At 45.0% G+C, this 16,831-nt stretch overlaps 1 protein-coding gene across 1 annotated transcript; it reads right to left on the minus strand.

The window, feature by feature from the left end:
* Window positions 1–13,522: 13,522 nt before the first annotated feature.
* Window positions 13,523–15,656, minus strand: LOC123168329 (F-box/LRR-repeat protein At3g26922-like). Its single transcript, XM_044586199.1, has 4 exons — window positions 14,710–15,656; window positions 14,460–14,618; window positions 14,182–14,377; window positions 13,523–13,790 (listed from the first exon to the last, which is right to left on the minus strand). Exons 1-4 carry the CDS (start codon window positions 15,586–15,588, stop codon window positions 13,693–13,695), a joined length of 1,332 nt encoding a protein of 443 aa, XP_044442134.1. The 5' UTR covers window positions 15,589–15,656; the 3' UTR covers window positions 13,523–13,692.
* Window positions 15,657–16,831: the final 1,175 nt, after the last annotated feature.

Genomic DNA, 16,831 nt, shown 5'->3' on the forward strand with positions numbered 1-16,831 from the left:
AACTTCAGCTTCTCCTTTTGACTTTCGCACTGTCTCCTTGCATCAACAATGACCCGGCAGAGATCATCATCAGGCACAATATCGTCTGTTTCCTCTTGATCTTCAGCAGCTTCCCCCGTTGCAGCATCACCGTATTTCGGGGGCACATAGTTGTGATAGTCCTCTTCTTCTTCACTGTCTTCCATCATAACCCATATTTCTCCGTGCCTGGTCCAAACATTATAGTGTGGCATGAAACCCTTATAAAGCAGGTGGCTGTGAAGGATTTTCCGGTCAGAGTAAGACTTCGTATTCCCACATATAGGGCATGGACAGCACATAAAACCATTCTGGTTGTTTGCCTCAGCCACATCGAGAAAATTATGCACACCCTTAACGTACTCGGAGGTGTGTCTGTCACCGTACATCCATTGCCGGTTCATCTATGTGCATTATATATAATTAAGTGTGTCAAAAACCATTACAGAACATCACCAATAGATAAGTGACCAAATTAATAGAAGTTCATCATCACATTAAAACCAAAGTACATACATAGTTCTCATTGAACAACATATAGCTCTCTTGAGCATCTAATTAAACAATACATTGAAACTATGTAAAACATTTCAATGCAACAACAAATGCGATCATAATCACAATCAAGGTGACAATTGATCCAACGGCATAATGATACCAAGGCTCGGTATGAATGGCATATTTTCTAATCTTTCGAATCTTCAAACGCATTGCGTCCATCTTAATCTTGTGATCATCGACGACATCCGCAACATGCAACTCCAATATCATCTTCTCCTCCTAATTTTTTTATTTTTTCCTTCAAGTAATTGTTTTCTTCTTCAACTAAATTAACCTCTCGGCAATAGAGTCTGTTGGAATTTCCGGTTCACATACCTCCTAGATAAGTAAAATCTATGTCAAGTTGGTCGGCATGATTGTCATAAACAATAAATGAACCAAATAGTTATAAAAGCTAATATATACCACATCCGAATCATAGACAGGACGAGGGCCGACGGGGGCGGATACCAAAACCATCGCACTATATAATAACAAGCCATAATAAAAGTAAGAAAATTAGACAAGTATCTATCTAAAGTAAGAATTTTTTTTCTTTCAGAAAGAAGATAAGAACAAGAGGCTCACCACGGTGCTGCCGGTGACGATATCGGCGCGGGCGATCGACGGCGGTGAAGATGGGGACGGGACGTGACGGACCGCTAAACCTAGACAAATCTCGGGGAAATGGAGCTTGGAGGTCGAGCTTCGGGAGGAGAAAGCTTAACTAGTGTGGCTCGGGCATTTCATCGAACACCTCATGTGCATAGGAGGTGAGCTAGAGCACCACAAAGCTCTCCCCCTCGCCGGCCAGAAAAAAACAGAGCAGTGTGGAGTGCTCTGCTGCGGCGATGGGGTATATATAGGCAACTCATTGGTCCCGGTTCGTGGCTGGAACCGGGACTCAAGGCCCCCCTTATGTCCCGGTTCCAGCCACGAACCGGGACCAATGGCTGTGGGCTAGGAGCGAGGACTATTGGTCCCAGTTTGTGCCTGGAACCGGGACAAATGGGTCCAGACAAACCGGACAAATGCCCCACGAGGCCCGGCCGTCCCCCTGGACGCACGAACCGGGACGTATGCCCCTCATGGGTCCCGGTTCGTGACTGAACCGGGACTAATGGGCTAGCCAGGCCCCAACCAAAGCCCTCTTTTCTACTAGTGTAGTTTACGTCTTCCCAAGACGTAGTGGCAATCATCTCCTGAATATTCTGAAACCCCATAATAGATAAATCTTGGTCAGGCATGTGTAACAAAAATCCGAGAATCGCTTCTCCCGCACGATCAACTTCACAAGCTTGGGCAATAATCTCGTCTAAACCAAGCCTTCTCCAAACCTCTTTTGCCTTCTGGCACTAAAACAACAGATGCTTTCTGTCTTCTAAACCAGAAGCTCAAAAAAGGCATAAAGGTGAAACTTTCATGTGTCTATTGGCAAGCGTAACACGACATGGAAGAGTGCCATGCAGCATCCGCCAAATAAAAAAAATTCACCTTCGCTGGGCAAGATAAATTCCAAATCTTACACCAAATTGCATTAAAGTTAGTTCGAGCCATTCCATTAGTATGACGAAGCTTCCTTCCATGTTGATGATCCCACTCAACAAAATATATAGATCGAAGAGAACAAATCCCATTCTTAGTATGACTCCAGGCAACAAAATCTGACATATCAAACTGAGGCAGACGGGTAGCAAGGACCTGTTGTGAATCAATGGGCCACAAGGTCTGTCTGATAAGATCCTCATCCCACCCGTTCGAAAAGGGGTCAATGAAATCCGACACTTTTGACAACAAATGTTGCCCCTTTGGAGTGATGACTTTTATGTTAGCAAAGTTAGGGATCCAAGCATCTTCCCAAATATCAATTTTTTGACCATTTCCAACTCGCCAGATATAACCATGTTTTAAGGTATTAACTCCCGCCATAATACTTTGCCATGTGAAGGATGATCCCTTTTTTAACTTTGCATTCAATAAATCTCCATCAGGAAAATACTTAGCTCGCAAAATGGCGGCACACAAGGAGTCTGGATTCTCAAGAAGACTCCAAGCTTGTTTAGCCAGCATCACCAAATTAAAACAACGAATGTCATGAAAGACCATTCCGCCTTGTCTTTTCAGGACACGCATTTTCCACCACCCCATCCAATGCATCCTTCTCTGGTTGTTGTCATCACCCCACCAAAAATGTGACATCTCGTCAGTTATTCCTTTACAATTTTTTTAGGAATTTTAAAGACCGACATAGCATAAGTTGGGATAGCTTGAACAAAAGACTTGAGAAGAACTTCCTTGCCTCTAGTGGATAAGATTTTTTCTTTCCAGACACTAATTCTCATAACAATACAGTCAATCAGATATTGGAAACAATTAGTCTTATCTTACCCCACATGCACAAGCAGGCCCAGATACATATCATTGAGAGCTTCGATCATGATATTCAAAATTGAGCAAATTTGCTCTCTAGTGTCGCCACTCGTATTTGGGCTAAAAAATATGCTAGATTTTTCAACGCTAACCATTTGTCCCGATGCAACACAATATAAATCCAAGATTGATTTAAGTGTCTCTACATTTTGTAGATTAGCTTTCATGAGGATCAACGAGTCATCCGCAAAAAGGACATTTGTGATAGTAGGGGCCTCTCTGCAAACCTTAACTCCCGAAATATTCCCAATCTCCTCCCCATGCGCCAAGAGAGCAGTAAGGCCCTCCGTGCATAATAAGAAAAAGGTAGGGGGATAATGGATCACCTTGTCTTAGGCCTCTTGTAGGCTTGAAACTTTCAGTTTCTTCATCATTAATCCGTACTCTATACTCAACAGCAGAGACACATTTCATAATAAGGTTTACCCATCTCTCCTGAAAACCAAGTTTCAACATAATTCCCTTCAAAAAAGGCTATTCAATTCGGTCGTAAGCTTTGTGCATATCAAGCTTGATAGCGCATAAACCCTCTTTTCCTACCCTATTATTTTTAGTAGTCTGAAAGCTCTCATAAGCCACCAGAACATTGTCTGTAATGATTCTACATACATACATAGAGTCACGGGTCAGGTGTTGTGATTGCTGCTCTGCTCCCCGAAAGGATTAAAGCCATCCGCGCTTAAACCAAACCATACATTCGTTGGGTCACCTGCAAACTCAGCCCGGTACTTTCTCTCGATTTTTCTCCACTGTGACCCGTCAGCGGATGCTCTCAACTTCCCGTCTTTCTTACGGTCCTCTCTGTGCCATCGCATCAACTTGGCATGCTCTTCGTTTCTCAACAGACGTTTCAACCGTGGTATTATAAGAGCATACCACATCACCATCGCAGGAACCCTCTTCCTGGGGGGCTCGCCGTCAACATCACTAGGGTCATCTCGTCTGATCTTATACCGCAATGCACCGCATACCGGGAATGCGTTCAAATCCTCATACGCACCGCGGTAGAGGATGCAGTCATTAGGGCATGCATGTATCTTCTGCACCTCCAATCCTAGAGGGCATATGATCTTCTTTGCTGCGTACGTACTGTCGGGCAATTCGTTATCCTTTGGAAGCTTCTTCTTCAATATTTTCAGTAGCTTCTCAAATCCTTTGTCAGGCACAGCATTCTCTGCCTTCCACTGCAGCAATTCCAGTACGGTACCGAGCTTTGTGTTGCCATCTTCGCAATTGGGGTACAACCCTTTTTTTGATCCTCTAACATGCGATCGAACTTCAGCTTCTCCTTTTGACTTTCGCACTGTCTCCTTGCATCAACAATGACCCGGCAGAGATCATCATCAGGCACAATATCGTCTGTTTCCTCTTGATCTTCAGCAGCTTCCCCCGTTGCAGCATCACCGTATTTCGGGGGCACATAGTTGTGATAGTCCTCTTCTTCTTCACTGTCTTCCATCATAACCCATATTTCTCCGTGCCTGGTCCAAACATTATAGTGTGGCATGAAACCCTTATAAAGCAGGTGGCTGTGAAGGATTTTCCGGTCAGAGTAAGACTTCGTATTCCCACATATAGGGCATGGACAGCACATAAAACCATTCTGGTTGTTTGCCTCAGCCACATCGAGAAAATTATGCACACCCTTAACGTACTCGGAGGTGTGTCTGTCACCGTACATCCATTGCCGGTTCATCTATGTGCATTATATATAATTAAGTGTGTCAAAAACCATTACAGAACATCACCAATAGATAAGTGACCAAATTAATAGAAGTTCATCATCACATTAAAACCAAAGTACATACATAGTTCTCATTGAACAACATATAGCTCTCTTGAGCATCTAATTAAACAATACATTGAAACTATGTAAAACATTTCAATGCAACAACAAATGCGATCATAATCACAATCAAGGTGACAATTGATCCAACGGCATAATGATACCAAGGCTCGGTATGAATGGCATATTTTCTAATCTTTCGAATCTTCAAACGCATTGCGTCCATCTTAATCTTGTGATCATCGACGACATCCGCAACATGCAACTCCAATATCATCTTCTCCTCCTAATTTTTTTATTTTTTCCTTCAAGTAATTGTTTTCTTCTTCAACTAAATTAACCTCTCGGCAATAGAGTCTGTTGGAATTTCCGGTTCACATACCTCCTAAATAAGTAAAATCTATGTCAAGTTGGTCGGCATAATTGTCATAAACAATAAATGAACCAAATAGTTATAAAAGCTAATATATACCACATCCGAATCATAGACAGGACGAGGGCCGACGGGGGCGGATACCAAAACCATCGCACTATATAATAACAAGCCATAATAAAAGTAAGAAAATTAGACAAGTATCTATCTAAAGTAAGAATTTTTTTTCTTTCAGAAAGAAGATAAGAACAAGAGGCTCACCACGGTGCTGCCGGTGACGATATCGGCGCGGGCGATCGACGGCGGTGAAGATGGGGACGGGACGTGACGGACCGCTAAACCTAGACAAATCTCGGGGAAATGGAGCTTGGAGGTCGAGCTTCGGGAGGAGAAAGCTTAACTAGTGTGGCTCGGGCATTTCATCGAACACCTCATGTGCATAGGAGGTGAGCTAGAGCACCACAAAGCTCTCCCCCTCGCCGGCCAGAAAAAAACAGAGCAGTGTGGAGTGCTCTGCTGCGGCGATGGGGTATATATAGGCAACTCATTGGTCCCGGTTCGTGGCTGGAACCGGGACTCAAGGCCCCCTTATGTCCCGGTTCCAGCCACGAACCGGGACCAATGGCTGTGGGCTAGGAGCGAGGACTATTGGTCCCAGTTTGTGCCTGGAACCGGGACAAATGGGTCCAGACAAACCGGACAAATGCCCCACGAGGCCCGGCCGTCCCCCTGGACGCACGAACCGGGACGTATGCCCCTCATGGGTCCCGGTTCGTGACTGAACCGGGACTAATGGGCTAGCCAGGCCCCAACCAAAGCCCTCTTTTCTACTAGTGTAGTTTACGTCTTCCCAAGACGTAGTGGCAATCATCTCCTGAATATTCTGAAACCCCATAATAGATAAATCTTGGTCAGGCATGTGTAACAAAAATCCGAGAATCGCTTCTCCCGCACGATCAACTTCACAAGCTTGGGCAATAATCTCGTCTAAACCAAGCCTTCTCCAAACCTCTTTTGCCTTCTGGCACTAAAACAACAGATGCTTTCTGTCTTCTAAACCAGAAGCTCAAAAAAGGCATAAAGGTGAAACTTTCATGTGTCTATTGGCAAGCGTAACACGACATGGAAGAGTGCCATGCAGCATCCGCCAAATAAAAAAAATTCACCTTCGCTGGGCAAGATAAATTCCAAATCTTACACCAAATTGCATTAAAGTTAGTTCGAGCCATTCCATTAGTATGACGAAGCTTCCTTCCATGTTGATGATCCCACTCAACAAAATATATAGATCGAAGAGAACAAATCCCATTCTTAGTATGACTCCAGGCAACAAAATCTGACATATCAAACTGAGGCAGACGGGTAGCAAGGACCTGTTGTGAATCAATGGGCCACAAGGTCTGTCTGATAAGATCCTCATCCCACCCGTTCGAAAAGGGGTCAATGAAATCCGACACTTTTGACAACAAATGTTGCCCCTTTGGAGTGATGACTTTTATGTTAGCAAAGTTAGGGATCCAAGCATCTTCCCAAATATCAATTTTTTGACCATTTCCAACTCGCCAGATATAACCATGTTTTAAGGTATTAACTCCCGCCATAATACTTTGCCATGTGAAGGATGATCCCTTTTTTAACTTTGCATTCAATAAATCTCCATCAGGAAAATACTTAGCTCGCAAAATGGCGGCACACAAGGAGTCTGGATTCTCAAGAAGACTCCAAGCTTGTTTAGCCAGCATCACCAAATTAAAACAACGAATGTCATGAAAGACCATTCCGCCTTGTCTTTTCAGGACACGCATTTTCCACCACCCCATCCAATGCATCCTTCTCTGGTTGTTGTCATCACCCCACCAAAAATGTGACATCTCGTCAGTTATTCCTTTACAATTTTTTTAGGAATTTTAAAGACCGACATAGCATAAGTTGGGATAGCTTGAACAAAAGACTTGAGAAGAACTTCCTTGCCTCTAGTGGATAAGATTTTTTCTTTCCAGACACTAATTCTCATAACAATACAGTCAATCAGATATTGGAAACAATTAGTCTTATCTTACCCCACATGCACAAGCAGGCCCAGATACTTATCATTGAGAGCTTCGATCATGATATTCAAAATTGAGCAAATTTGCTCTCTAGTGTCGCCACTCGTATTTGGGCTAAAAAATATGCTAGATTTTTCAACGCTAACCATTTGTCCCGATGCAACACAATATAAATCCAAGATTGATTTAAGTGTCTCTACATTTTGTAGATTAGCTTTCATGAGGATCAACGAGTCATCCGCAAAAAGGACATTTGTGATAGTAGGGGCCTCTCTGCAAACCTTAACTCCCGAAATATTCCCAATCTCCTCCCCATGCGCCAAGAGAGCAGTAAGGCCCTCCGTGCATAATAAGAAAAAGGTAGGGGGATAATGGATCACCTTGTCTTAGGCCTCTTGTAGGCTTGAAACTTTCAGTTTCTTCATCATTAATCCGTACTCTATACTCAACAGCAGAGACACATTTCATAATAAGGTTTACCCATCTCTCCTGAAAACCAAGTTTCAACATAATTCCCTTCAAAAAAGGCTATTCAATTCGGTCGTAAGCTTTGTGCATATCAAGCTTGATAGCGCATAAACCCTCTTTTCCTACCCTCTTATTTTTAGTAGTCTGAAAGCTCTCATAAGCCACCAGAACATTGTCTGTAATGATTCTACATACATACATAGAGTCACGGGTCAGGTGTTGTGATTGCTGCTCTGCTCCCCGAAAGGATTAAAGCCATCCGCGCTTAAACCAAACCATACGTTCCTTGGGTCACCTGCAAACTCAGCCCGGTACTTTCTCTCGATTTTTCTCCACTGCGACCCGTCAGCGGATGCTCTCAACTTCCCGTCTTTCTTACGGTCCTCTCTGTGCCATCGCATCAACTTGCCATGCTCTTCATTTCTGAACAGAAGTTTCAACCGTGGTATTATAGGAGCATACCACATCACCTTGGCAGGAACCCTCTTCCTGGGGGGCTCGCTGTCAACATCACCAGGGTCATCTCGTTGATATTATACCGCAATCCACCGCATACCGGGCATGTGTTCAAATCCTCGTACGCACCGCGGTAAAGGATGCAGTCATTAGGGCATGCATGTATCTTCTGCACCTCCAATCCTAGAGGGCATACGACCTTCTTTGCTGCGTACGTACTGTCGGGCAATTCGTTATCCTTTGGAAGCTTCTTCTTCAAAATTTCCAGTAGCTTCTCAAATCCTTTGTCAGGCACATCATTCTCTACCTTCCACTACAGAAATTCTAGTACGGTACCGAGCTTTGTGTTGCCATCTTCGCAATTGGGGTACAACCATTTTTTGTGATCCTCTACATGCAATCGAACTTCAGCTTCTCCTTTTCACTTTCGCACGGTCTCCTTGCATCAACAATGACCCGATGGAGATCATCATCGAGCACATCATCTGGTTCCTCTTGATCTTCAGCAGCTTCCCCCGTTGCAGCATCACCGTATTCAGGGGGCACATAGTTGTCATCGTCCTCTTCTTCTTCGATGCCTTCCATCATAACCCCTATTTCTCCGTGCTTGGTCCAAACATTATAGTGTGGCATGAAACCCTTATAAAGCAGGTGGGTGTGAAGGGTTTTCGAGTTAGTGTAAGACCTCGTATTCCCACAGCTAGGGCATGGACAGCACATAAAACCATTCTGCTTGTTTACCTCAGCCACTGCGGGAAAATTATGCAGGCCCTCAATGTACTCGGAGGTGCGTCTGTTACCGTACATCCATTGTCGGTTCATCTGCGTGCATTATATATAATTAAGTGTGTCAAAAACCATTACAGGACATCATGAATAGATAAGTGACCAAATTAATAGAAGTTCATCGTCACATTAAAACCAAAGTACGTACATAGTTCTCATTGAACAACATATAGCTCTCTAGAACATCTAATTAATTAAACCATACATTGAAACAATGTAAAACATTTCAATGCAACAACAAAATGCGATCATAATCGATCCAACGGCATAATGATACCAAGCCTCGGTATGAATGGCATATTTTTTAATCTTTCTAATCTTCAAGCGCATTGCATCCATCTTGATCTTGTGATCATCGACGACATCTGCAACATGCAACTCCAAGATCATCTTCTCCTCCTCAATTTTTTTTATTATTTTCTTCAAGTAATTGTTTTCTTCTTCACCTAATTTAACCTCTCGACAATAGGGTCGGTTGGAATTTTCGGTTCACATACCTCCTAGATAAATAAAATCTATGTCACGTTGGTCGGCATAATTGTCATAAACAATAAATGAACCAAATAGTTATAAAAGATAATATATACCACATCCGAATCATAGACAGGACGAGGGCCGGCGGGGGCGGATACCAAAACCATCGCACTATATAATAACAAGCAATAATAAAAGTATGAAAATTAGACAAGTATCTATCTAATCATATAAGTAAGAATTTTTTTCCTTTTATAAAAAAGATAAGAACAAGAGGCTCACCACGGTGGTGCCGGCGACGAGATCGGCGCGGGCGATCGACGGTGGTGAAGATGGGGACGGGACGTGACGGACCGCTAAACCTAGACAAATCTCGAGGAAAATGGAGCTTGTAGGTCGAGCTTCGATAGGAGAAAGCTTAACTAGTGTGGCTCGGGCATTTCATCGAACACCTCATGTGCATAGGAGGTGAGCTAGAGCACCACAAAGCTCTCCCCCTCGCCGGCCAGAAAAAACAGAGCAGTGTGGAGTTCTCTGCTCGCCGTCGATGGGGTATATATAGCCACCTCATTGGTCCCGGTTCGTGGCTGGAACCGGGACTAAAGGCCACCCTTTGGTCCCGGTTTCAGCCATGAACCGGGACAAATGGATGTGGGCCAGGAGCGAGGCCCCTTGGTCCCGGTTTGTGTCTGGAACCGGAACAAAAGGGTCCAGACGAACCGGGACCAATGCCCCACGAGGCCCGGCCGGCCCCCTGGGCTCACGAACCGAGACGTATGCCCCATTGGTCCCGGTTCGTGCTTGAACAGGGACTAATGGGCTGGCCAGGCCTGAACCAAAGCCCTGTTTTCTACTAGTGCGAGACGCGATGGGAGTGTCAAGCGCAACATTCTCCACATGCTCGTGTTCGGGATCGAGGTTACTGGGGTCATGGTCACTGAGACGAAGCAGCTGAGCGTGGCACGAAAAGGCGTACCGGATCCACAAATCGGTGTACCGGGACCGTCTTTGTCATAGGACATCTCGCCGTCATCCTCGAACTCCTCGCAGGCCTCGACCTCACACGCGTTTAGAGGGGTCCTGTCACGGAAGACGATGAGGTAGTTGACGAAGTCGTTGAGTTCAGGTCGCTCTTGGAGGAGTCGAAGCCGGTGATCCGGAGGGCCGGCATGGACTTACACTGGTGGCGCCAGCGTCGGGCGAGCAGGCAGGTGTGCACGGCCTCGCGCGACAGCAGGAACGAGAGCACGTGCTGGAGGACCTCGTCCGGGAGCGCGCCTAGCCGGTCTGCTCCCACTCCCGCCTAGCCCCTGACGCATCCCACCGGGAAGAGGTGATCCGCGAGCTCACGATGGCGACCAATGCCGCCGCGCGACTACACGAGGATGAGGAGACGAGCACCGTATCGCTAGGGTTTTAACAACTCGAATGGGCCGTGGTTGAGCTGTGCCCGTATGGCTATTCCTCACCAATTAATTCTTTTGCTAGCCCATTATCTGACCCACAGATGACTTGGCGGAGATGGCAATGCCCTGTGTTCTATGGAATTGCTCTAGGCCTCAGTGTAGGTAGACATCTTTGGCTCCGACTGACTCCTGCTATAGTTGTATTTTGGTGCACATTCCCATTATTTTGGTGAACATTCCTGTTGATTAATAAACATGGCGTGTTTGGACTTAAAAAAAGATTGAATGCCTCGAAGGTGATAGGTTGGATATGGTCCGCCAGTTTACAGCTGAAACCATAGAAAGACATTTGCCACCATAGAAAGATGTCTATTTTTTTTTAGAAAATGAGGAAGACCCACGGCCTCTGCATCTGGACGATGCATACAGCCATTTTATTAATTATTGACACAAGACCTTACAAAGTCATACAACAGTAAGACTAAAGCCACCGTCTACGCAACATCTGTCGCAACTCCTATCCAGTTGATGAAGGGGCGCTGATAGTCTGGGCCTAATACCAAACAGGCATCGCGGCCAAACCTAACATCTAAGACCTAATATCCCAATCAGGACGCCTGCCGAAGAAAGATGTCTATTACCACTGATAATTGTGAGTTATTACGTGGCGGTGTGGATTCATGGCGGCATTCATTGGTAGTGTGTTCAATGTCCCTATGTGTTTGGGCTTTGGTAGATGATGATCTAGCATAACGCATGATAGCAACAAGAGAGCCAAGTGCCGAACAATGGCTTTTTACTATGTCTGAATCGTTATCACATGACACTTTGGTCAAACTTGTGGTTACCATATGGGCAATATGGACGGCCAGACGGAAAGCGATACATGAAGGAATTTTTAGAGCCCTCTATCAATGCACATGTTTGTTGAACGATATATGTCTGAGTTGGAGAGCTTAAAACGTCCAACAATGGTAGCAACTTCTCCTGCTCTTCCTAGACATGCAGCATCTCGACAACGTCTGCCACATGCCATGGACCAACTTAGAGTGGGTTAGCCAAAGAGGCATGGGCAAGGTGAGTCGGCGAGGGAGGGGAGACCTGGGGTCAGGCCGAGGAGAGGAGAGGACGTCAGTGTGGTCGCGGGTGTCAATTTGATTTTGATTGGTGGACGAGCGGCTGGCCGGAATTTAGCAGCAACTAATTTTTTGGGATCCTTTGTGTTTTTTTCTCTTTGAGATTTTTGGGTCTCAATGTACGTGCGTCTGGCTGGGCGTGCGCTGGCCAGGCTATTTTGGGCCCAATCAACTACGAGAGAGTGAGTGTGTCTATATTCTTTCTGCAACCATGGGTTACACCTCCAAAGAGAGAGACCACTCAAAAAAAGACCAGAGAGGGGGAGGGAGATAGGGGGAGAGTGCTCTTTGCACACACAAAATGACCTGAAGAGGTGTGCTAGTGTCATCGTAAGTACTTTTGCGAAATGAGCGTAGTTTGAATGGTTAGATTCCTTATGGTGGAACCAACCTACCAGGGTTCATGTCCTAGACTTGGCATTGGAGGTCATATTTTTCTGGATTTATTTTAGGCTTTCCGGCGATGTGTTTTCAGTGAGACAAGATATTCTCGTCAACCAACCCCTATAAGAACATGCGAGATACTGAGCAGGCACATTGTCTTGCGATTGTCTCAAGACAATGTGCCGGCTCAGTATCTCGGATGTGCTTATAGGGGTTGGTTGTGTGTGAATATATTCATAGGGGCGAGTGTGTACATGTGTATGAGCGTCTGCACTGTACTGTGTTAAAAAAATGACTTGCAGAAGTTATTTTGTGTACAAAACAGTAGTAAGCAAACAAAGCTAAGAATGACCCCCTTCCTCGTCATGTCTTAGGTTCACTACAGCCTGCATCAGCCAACACTTTGGCCAGTTCAATCACCCTTTGCTTTCAAGGAGGCTCATCTACAAACAAAGGTAAGCAGCATCATTACTGATATCATCTGCAAGTCACGACCTGATGTGATGCAAAGTTTAAATGGCCAAAGTTAAGGAGCACAATGAGATTCGTAAGAACCATATCTGTATCGACTTAAGTAGGAGAGATTACATTTTGAAGTTGAAAAGGGAGATGGAACAATCCCAAGCTAAGACCTAATATCGTGCTATCAACATCCGGAGAAGAGAACAATCTGGTAGCGCAAATTGGTTCCTTGAGTTCTCTGCATATATGTGGATTTCAGAGATATCTGTCCACCACCTTTAGGCACTTGTATATGGCTATTTCTTGCTTCGCATGTTGACCCTTCTATTTATCTAGTTATTTATATTTATTTATTGGAACAACCTTTTTGTCATTTATTTGAAGGAAAAAAATGTTAACCGGCTCTGCCATGATCTTTCCCTTGCCTCCTCACATTTGCTTAATTTGAGGGACCAATGCTAAGAACCATCCATAGTGAAGGGCCATGCTTGGACTACAAGTTAGCTAACAAAGGTCAAGGGCACCCATCGCTAGGGTTTCCGCTGCCACCCGCCATGCAGCCGCCGCCCTGCCTTGTCTCTTGTGGCCTTAGGGCCATGATGGCGCGGTGGATTCCGGTACTTGCCGGCGGGAAGGCTATGGTTTTAGGTTTTTTTAGTCTTGCACAAACTCAAAATGGCTTCAGCCTCGCACATAAAGAAAAGACGTGGTATGTAATGGAGAAGCACAAAACATGCGTGTGACTAAACAAAAAGTCCAAAAGTATAAAGCAAATAACATGGGCTCATGTTCAACACATGAACCAAATCCCAGTTGCATCCATATCTCTAGTTTTGTGTATTTTGAACAAAAAAAGGTCTTGACTCGACAACTAGAAATTTTGGGTCGAAGGAAGATAGTAAACTCATGTCAACGTTCCAAGCGTTTAATCCGATTGCTCTTGCTCTGAATCTGAATGTGAATAGTTTGACTCCTCTGAATCTGAATGTGAATAATTTGACTCCTCTAAATCTGAATATGATCCTGTACAAATATAAAAAGAATGTGCAATTAATCAGACTCGCATACCACTTGATTTAAATGGTGCGAAGAAAGAAGAAAGTTATTATTTCGTAGCAACATGAAGGCAAGGGTAAGTTGGCTTTTGTTTGGCGTATTTGGTTGTTCAATTAACTTGACAAATGCACATTGGTAAATTTCATATAAACATATATGGGAATTCAAAACTAAAATTCACCAAGACTACTAATTAACAGAATTATTGTCGGCACAAGATTTTTTTTTCCTTTGATGCTTATTATTTACACATTAGTTGTGCAATTAATTTGAAAAATATTTGTTGCAAAATTTTAAACACACATGGCATTTGAATGCATAAACTTCAAAATCTCGGAAGAATTATTGTTTGACATACTGTCGGAAGACCAAATTCTTTTGTTGATGCTGATTAGCTCAGCAGTTACTCCACATGAACTCAGGACCTTCACAATTTTGGGAACACGCTCATCTTGGGCCAGACATTTGATCTTGACAACCCTAAGATTCTTTGATGCCAAAAACGGTTCTATTGGAGCGTAGCTTCCGTCTGTTTCTTCGGCATGTTTATATTTCTGTATAGGTTACCACAATCATCAACAATTAAATTACAAGTTCAACGGGAGAAAATGTATAAATCATAGGAAATATATATACCTTAGATAGTCGGAGGTGGAGGTTCTCGAGACTTGGTGACCGCCGGAGAAAGTAAAGTAGTGGGCTGTAATCAGGCTCCACACACCAATCATCTAGTGACAAAGTTTTGAGCTTGCTAAATGTGGTGCACCGTATTAGTTCTTTCCTGAAAGCAGCAGACTGGCCAAGGTGTGATTAGTAAGCAGACATAGTAGATCCAGCACGGATGTCAAGTGAGACTAAAATTTCAGTGGATACAACACTAACATACCGCTTGAGGCTCGATCATGAGCTCTAGATTAATGGTAGCTGACAAGCGCTCAAGGAGGAAGGAACCATCCTTATCATCAAGCTTGATAGATGCTGCTAGCAACGACGGCGTGCACTCAAACGTAGGAACCTTGCCACGGCCGCTACCCAGCTCTAAGTAGACGAGGTTTGGGACAGATATGAGAGCTCCCTTCTTGTCATAACGAGGAAAATTATAGTCCGTGATGCTAAGATACTTCACAGATTGCGAAGATACCTTGATGGGACCGTCGCAGCATATGATTGAGAAGGAGCAACGGTGCATCTTTACGGTCTCCAGGTTCGGGCAACTCGAGAAATCCAGAGAGTATTTGCTCGAGAAGATCACACCATCGAGATCCAACGTCGTGAGATGCGGGGAGGAGATGGGAGTCTCAAGCAGAACATTCAGCGGAGCCTCGTTTTTGGGATCAACGTTGTTAGGGTCATGGTCCCTGATCCGAAGCAGCCGAGCGTGGCATGACAAGGCGTACCGGATCCACAGATCGGTGTACCGTGACCGCTCGCCGTCGTCGTCTTGGGAGCCCTCATCATAGTCCTCGTAGTCGTACACCTCGCAGGCCTCGAACTCGCACGCGTGGAGGGGCGGCCGGCCACGGAGGGCGATGAGGTAGTTGACGAAGTCGTTGAGTTCACGGGCGCTCTTGAAGGAGTCGGCGCCGGTGATCCGCAGGGCCGGCGCGGACTTCCACTGGTGGCGCCAGCGGCGGGCGAGCAGGCTGGTGTGCACGGCCTCGCGCGACGGCAGGAACGAGAGCACGTGCTGGAGGACCTCGTCCGGGAGCGCGCCTAGCCGGCCTGCTCCGCGGACCCCTCTGGTCCCGCCTAGCCCCCGGCGCATCCCGCCGGGAACAGGTGATCCGCCGCACGACTACACGAGGACGAGGAAACAAGCACCGTATCGCTAGGGTTTTAATTAACATCTCAAGTGGGCTCACCGTGGTTAGAGAGCTAAGCCCGTATGGGGCTATTTCCTAACCAAGTGAATCTTTTGTGAGCCCAAAGTCGCCGGCCCAAAGACTTGGCGTAGATGGCATTGGCCCGCAGGTAAAACCCAACCTTGAAGTCCCCTCCAAAAAAAAAAAACCCAACCTTTTTAAGTAGTTTCAAAAAAGATAAATAAAGAAAAGAAAAACAACAACTTTTGAAGTACGCTTTGTCGCTTCATACTGGCCACCACGTGTCGCAAAGACTACATCTAGCTTACTAAGACTGAAATTGTGCTAAGACCATCTCCAACAGATGATGTATGCATCGGGTCGAGAAAAAAAGGTATGACATATAATAGGCAGATGCTCTTTTTAGGGCGTTTGGACATAAAAAAAAGGTGCTCCGGCAGATGATATATCTCCAAATCTTGATGCAAAATTTTTAGGGCAGTCCCATATTTTAGTCCCAAATGCCTACATCAGTCGCGTGGCTGCCACAAATTTTTAGCGCAGCCGGGGATCAGGTAGGACCGCCAGAAAAAGGAGTCCTTTTACATCAAAACCGCTGCTTCAACAGTTGATTTATATACAAAAGGCGGTCGTGATATATTTCAGGGCATTACTTTTGCATCATCTACTACGGCGGGAAAATATTTGGTGCCAAAAATCCTTCTCACCCTTGTCCTAAATTTTGTTTGGGTGCCCTATTTTTCATCATCTGTTGTAGATGCTCTAATTGAGAAAAGAAAGACGTTGAAATCTTTTTCTACTAGGAAACCTAGGATTTCCTCGTCCTCTGAAGCGCTTCCGCCGCCAAGAATTTCTCCCTCATGGAGGCCGGCTAGGGATGGGTGCTCTTTGAGGCTACTTTCTATTTTTAGATAAGGACTCATTGGGGGAGACATGAGAATCAAGCGGAACTTTGAAGGATCCGGTAGAGGAATTGTCGGGTCAGCTTCATCTGCACGAGGAGGATGCAGACGAGTTTGTTTTGGAGAAAAAGAGATCACAAACCCGTCTGAGATGGGAAGTTGTTTAGCTATTGCGAAGGATCACCCAATGAGAGGGTTTAGCCCTAGCGTGTTGCTCGCGGACATGAGGCAAGCATGTAACACCGCAAAATATGCCATCTAGATGAGAATTGGTGATAATTTA

Source organism: Triticum aestivum, chromosome 7D (assembly GCF_018294505.1).
Source record: "Triticum aestivum cultivar Chinese Spring chromosome 7D, IWGSC CS RefSeq v2.1, whole genome shotgun sequence".
In the NCBI taxonomy this organism is placed as follows: domain Eukaryota; kingdom Viridiplantae; phylum Streptophyta; class Magnoliopsida; order Poales; family Poaceae; genus Triticum; species Triticum aestivum.